This window comes from Abrus precatorius, unplaced genomic scaffold (genome assembly GCF_003935025.1).
Source record: "Abrus precatorius isolate BTA unplaced genomic scaffold, Abrus_2018 Scaffold7, whole genome shotgun sequence".
NCBI lineage: Eukaryota > Viridiplantae > Streptophyta > Magnoliopsida > Fabales > Fabaceae > Abrus > Abrus precatorius.
Genome location: NW_020874417.1, coordinates 20,505,855 through 20,511,854, shown reverse-complemented (window position 1 = coordinate 20,511,854; position 6,000 = coordinate 20,505,855). Strand labels below are relative to the sequence as shown.

Genomic DNA, 6,000 nt, shown 5'->3' with positions numbered 1-6,000 from the left:
CATTTAACAGGCTTTTCAAGTTAAGAAAACTAACGTGACTTATAAAGTGATTGAATGGCACAAAGTTTTGTATTATATATATAATGAAACTATACCCAATTAAAATACTCTCAATAGACCTGGTATAATACAACAAAAACTGTCTGAATATCTGTGCCTCGAGCAAGAAAAATATCACATATGGTCAAGATAGCAAGTTACAAAACTCATCGATCGTTGTTCCCACTTCGCTGCAATTGCAAGCAGCTATGCAAAGTTAAGCAAAATGCAAGGAACATTACAAAGTAAAATTTTTGAAGCACAATGGAAGCAAATACTAAAATAATGATATAGTATAATGTTATCCGTGCCTTGTTATCTCCACATTGATTATCTAGTTCATATAGTATAATGCATTGTCATAAATTAACAGTGATTCGGCAACGTCGATGGATTATCACTATCATATATTAGTACAGCTTTTACACACTTGTATGTAAGCTGAATGGACCTACTTGGTATACATACAGGTACAGATTCCAAAAATTAATATATATCGCGGAATAGAACGTGTACATCACCTAACAGAAGGTACAAGTAGCAGGAAACACACAAATGATCACGCTCCACGAAATAAATTACATAGGTCCTCCTATTCCACCACCACTCACCCCATCCATAATGGCAAATCGCATATCTTCAGATGGCTTCCAATGCCGTTTCCTTTGATTGATGAACCAGTTATTGATCTGTTTTTGATCCAGTCCAGTCATTTCTGATAGCTGCACTTTCTCCTCCTCCTGACAAAAGGTTAGTTTCAACCCATTTATATAAATTTTACTCGACTCAAATGGAAACCATGCTTATTAATTATTCGTTTGTGGCTAAACAAGTGCACACCCTAAGCTGTACGTATATTAAAGTTTTTTTTTTTCTCTTTTCCATAAGCCAAAATGTATTGAAAAGTAGTACAAGGGACACTGCCCTTGCACAAATGCCGTTATATATAAGCATATAAAGTACACGAGGTACGCATGGTAACGTTTACTATGCATGCTTAATTAAACAAAACGAAATGGTTCTGACAACCCTCTACCAAAATGTTCTTACCGTATCCCCAAAAATTACCATTTTCTGCAGCTAACAAAAGAAATTGCCGATGCACGCATATTAAGAGTGCATACAAAACTTGCTAGAGTACATCCTACTTGAAGCTAAAGTTTCTATGCACTACTAGAATACAAAGAACATTAGCAATTGTTCTCTACGCACGGTGAACATAGTGCGAATATCTCGGGTCTGAATCCTCTAGTCATTGACTATCACAATAATGCTAAAACAATAAGAAAACCGATATCACTACAATATACAAAATTTGCATGTCAGGATTTTATCAATTTGAATGGTTTGTGGTTTGTTAGTGTTTTAATATTCACACACATAATAGTAATAACAGACAATATGAACTTGGAAATCAACATCATTGTAGATTGCTCAAGTGCATCAGATATATATATTCTAAAAATCAGATCGCACAAGGTTAGCCAACAGTGCACACACAAAATATAACGTTATTATTATATGTACTTCTATGGTATAAATTTCAATTACCGTAGGATAAGGCCACCTATAGTGGGTGTTCCACCAGTCCATGAGTACGATCCTTGCATCCTTTGGTAGCTTACCCTTTTTCCTTTTCTTTAAAAATTCCTTTCTTAAGCTGCTAAGATAACCACCATACTTACGAAGGAGCATTTCTTTAAGCTCTTGATCACCTGGACGTGTGCCAGAAAATTCATGACCTTCAATTGCTTCCACCTTCTCAAAACTTAATTCATCCTCTGATGTCCCGGCTGCCTCATCTGACAAACATGCAAAAAGCAAAGCGAATCAAAATGCTTAGAAAAAACTAGTTAAGTGTACTACCAAGGCTTTCAACATTCCATGGCACAGATGGTTTAAATTTTCAGTTTATTAAGAGATAATGAATGGCTGACCAAACTGCACGTTAACTTAGAGTTACTTTCACTTTTTTAATGTGTACACAGCACAAAAGGATAATAAAATGAAATATCAAGGGACAGAAGCAGATAATATAATTAATTTCTGGTTATGTCAAAAAGCAATACACATATGCTTAGACTTGGACTTTTAGGGGATGGCCTAATTGGATGGAAAGATGATAGCATGTTCACAATGGAAAATTTGGAATTAGCCCAAGTTGGATGACGTTGGGGGAGGAGGGAAACAAGATATAGTGCAAATGAACATTGTTGATTAAAAGCAAAAGCTTGCACCAACCTTGATATAAAATTTGGCTATAATCATTGATTGGCAATAGAGGAAATTATAGACCAATTATTATATGCCAAAGTCAGACCTTGCTATTACTTCCTTTTTTGCCTTTTTTTCATGTCTCTCTGCAAAATGGTCCCCTACTCCAATATTTACTACTCAAGACGGGCTCATTTCATTTATAGCAAAGATCCAGCGTGACTCATTCGCTTTCACGTACGAAAAGCAAAATTGTGACTGCATCTTTCATAATCACACGCTACATCGCCATATACAAACAAGATGTATGACTTCACCTTAGATTTCCAAGTAAGCATTATTAAGTATGTCAAAATATTGGCACCATTCAATAACTAAAAATTCAAAACGTTTCCAATTCATAACTTACGTTGTGACTTTGAAAGCCAATCAACCAGCTTCTATTTTACGGAAATTTAATATATATCGAAATGGAAAAAGATAATGCAGTATTGACAGGAGAAAAGGAAACTAAAAACTAAATGGCACTTCACTTCAATATTTATAGATCGCATGTTATTGCAACACTAAATGCTAGGGCGTAGCTTTTAACACCAACTGCTTTAAATCTAAGTGCTAACCGTTAAACAACTGGGCAAAGGATATATTTAGAGAATTTAGAAATTCCTGCTGTACTGTAAAACATTCAACATTGATTTTGTGCTACATGATTTATCTATACGGAAATCTGTTCAAATCTATACAACCGTATAATCATAGCAATTTACAAGTAATAAAATTGCAATTTGTAAACTACTTCTCAATCTAAATACTGAAATACTCAGCGCCGCACACTCAGATATCAAGGCCATTACCATAACTACATCAAGATTCTTGATACATTTATGTTAGACACATGTATGATCACTAGTCTTTACGGAATCCAAGATATTAATGAAAGCTAGCCAGAGACTGACACTATTTAGCTATGAAAAATACTAGTTGTACATTAATTTTGTAGGACATAATTTATATATATATATATAATAGAGAAAGAAATATGCGATAAAATAGACAATTTAATGGATAAAAATAAAAGAATATTACAAAGAACTGAATAAAACATATTTAGTTATTCACACACTTGCACCACAGATACTAATCGATTTTAAAAAGTTTTGATTTTCCATATCCCTCTTTAGTAATATTTTTACATATAATTTTCTCAAAACACTTTTTTATAATCCATTTTCTTCTCTCTTTAATCTCTTGGTAACATCACTCATTTTATTTTACACTTACTTTTTTACTCACTCTTACCTCTCTCCTTGAAAATTATATTTTGAAAAAATGATAGAAGAACGATTCTTACATTTCATTATATATTTTCTCTGTCTTTTTATTTATTTCATTGTTTACTATCATCAAATCGTCCTTCACGTCTCTATTTATTCACATACTTTTTTCTTCTCTATCTTACACCCTTCGCACACTTAAAAATTACTAAAAAATAATAAAAACAAAACAAAGTCGTAAATTGTTTATTTTTGGAACGTTCCACTCGGAGATTCCAATTTAACAGAGGTCAGATGGTCGTGACTGAGGCGTCGTTTCAAAGAATTCATTAAATAAATAACATTAAATCACTTCCATCTCTGACGTACAGAAGAGGGCCATTATCGCCCCTCTAAAAACAAAAATATTAATACAATACCAAATCAAGAAACAAAGCATATTCAGATTTTTTAGGCACAACACCATTTTTACCCGATGAGTAGAGCTTCGAGGCAGTGTACATTAGTAGAACACAGGAATTACTAAACAATAATGGATTGCCAAATCAAGTGTTTACCTGAACGATTGTTATCCGATGACAATGTCAGCGTTCCCTTACAAAGATTGCTGAGTTGTGATTCGATACTACACAAAAACAAAGTCGCTTCATTGAATGGCTTGGACAGCTCCTGCTTGTATCTATGAAGAACTTCACAGTATGATTCCTAACATGCGTCACAACAACAACAACAACAATTCATCTCTTCATTAATCTGATTTATTTAAAAGAAAATACGTCAAACATCCTTCACCCCCCAAACCCATCAAAGAAAAAGATAAAAGAAAGTTTAAGAGAAAACAATATATGTATACCATGAACTCGTCAAGCTCAGGATCATCTCCTATCTCACGGAGAGCATCTGTCGGGTGGCTTTCACGGGCTATTTCTTCGAGAAGTGAAGCCAGTTCTGGTGGTGCTCCAACCTTGGAACACAATATGCTGATAGCATTTAGTATTCCTATTTATATTTATAATACTACTTTACTTAAAATATATTAAATAAATAGATGGACCAAAAAGTGAAGAATGCCAATTAAGTAATAAAAAATCACCAATTAAGGAAAAGACTTAGATGCAAATTATTGGTAGTTTTAATACTAGTCTTCAATAAAGATAAGAGTTTCACTTCAATAATTCATACAATTAAAATTAACATTAAAAGTGGACATATATTTTTGGAGTGAAGTCCATTCTTAACCGAAAAATAATACCAAAAATACGTATGATGTACTACACATGAGTTTTGTCCAACGATTAATGGAAAGCACTGCGTGTGGTATATACAACCTTTTGGCATTCTATATAAGCAGATACTAGATTTGGATAAAGAGGGTGAGAAGCGATCTGGGTCTTGATCAGTCGATCCGACACATCGGGTTCGGATGGCTCTTCCATCCGAAGGTAGTTATTAGCAACGAGTCCTAGATGCAATTCAGAAGCAGCAGTAGCAGAAGCGTTAACGTTGACATGATCTCTAACAACAACATCCTCTGAACAAGATAGAAGAGGGTTCAACTTGTAAATATCTTCCATCGCTAGCTGATCGAGGTCTGAACTCTGAACTCAAAACTCTCCTCGGTCAAGCAAACATATGTAACGAACTAACTAGCCAATTCGAACAAAACCAGAGTTGAAGCAATAGATAGACAACAGAAAGATCTAGTGCACAGTACGAGGTTTGTATTGAGCGAGAGAAAATTGCTTAAACTTGGAAGCATGGAAGAAGAAGAATGAATAGAAATCGGGATTGACAGAAAGCGAAGGATGAGGAAGAGAAAGTTGGGGTTATTACGGCACCTGGAAAAGGACGAGACGATGTATTTTCTTTTCCAATAAAACCTGGGAAAAAGGAACAAGGGAAAGAGGACACGGAGAGAGAGAGGGTGGGGGAAAAGAGTGAACAGTGAACAGTGAACAGTTAAAGAGAGTTGTAAGTTTGTGTGCGTGTAATGTAAATGGAAAGGATTAGTGCGAAGGGAGCGGAGCGAAACAGTGGAAAGGATTTGACAAGGTTAAGGTCTGTTTCTGCGTAGCCATGTAGATAGGTTTTCTTTAGGCCGTATTTGTAGACGTCAGTCACTGATTTTCATCCAGACGTCAGATTCTTTCATCTCTGTTTCTTCATTTCTTTGTATTTCTAGACTTTTTTTTACTATGATTTCTTTTATTTTAAATTTATTATAATATGACTTTTTTTTTATAAAATCATAAATATAATTTTAAAAAAAGCAATATTATTATTAATTAACTTTGGATTGTCAAAATAACTTTTAGAAATAAGAAAATATTATTTTATATATTTAAAATGATTAAAAATATTTAACTCAATATAAAATTATTACTAGTGATTTTTAATTATTAAAACTATAAATATTGAATCTCTGTTAATAGCAAATTATAAGTAACAATAATTAAAGCATTTGTATTCTTAG

At 33.7% G+C, this 6,000-nt stretch overlaps 1 protein-coding gene across 1 annotated transcript; it reads right to left on the bottom strand.

The window, feature by feature from the left end:
- Nucleotides 1-617: 617 nt before the first annotated feature.
- Nucleotides 618-5,300, bottom strand: LOC113873059 (homeobox protein knotted-1-like 1). Its single transcript, XM_027511024.1, has 5 exons — nt 4,856-5,300; nt 4,381-4,491; nt 4,085-4,232; nt 1,591-1,841; nt 618-779 (listed from the first exon to the last, which is right to left on the bottom strand). Exons 1-5 carry the CDS (start codon nt 5,099-5,101, stop codon nt 618-620), a joined length of 918 nt encoding a protein of 305 aa, XP_027366825.1. The 5' UTR covers nt 5,102-5,300.
- Between the last annotated feature and the right edge of the window lie 700 nt (nt 5,301-6,000).

Excerpts from the sequence above, each read along its gene's own strand:
- LOC113873059 (XM_027511024.1), bottom strand. The coding sequence starts at position 5,101 with ATGGAAGATATTTACAAGTTGAACCCTCTTCTATCTTGTTCAGAGGAT. Across the intron at positions 4,233-4,380 it reads CTGAGCTTGACGAGTTCATG|GAATCATACTGTGAAGTTCT; the intron begins GTATACATATAT and ends GACGCATGTTAG. Across the intron at positions 1,842-4,084 it reads ATCGGATAACAATCGTTCAG|ATGAGGCAGCCGGGACATCA; the intron begins GTAAACACTTGA and ends CATGTTTGTCAG.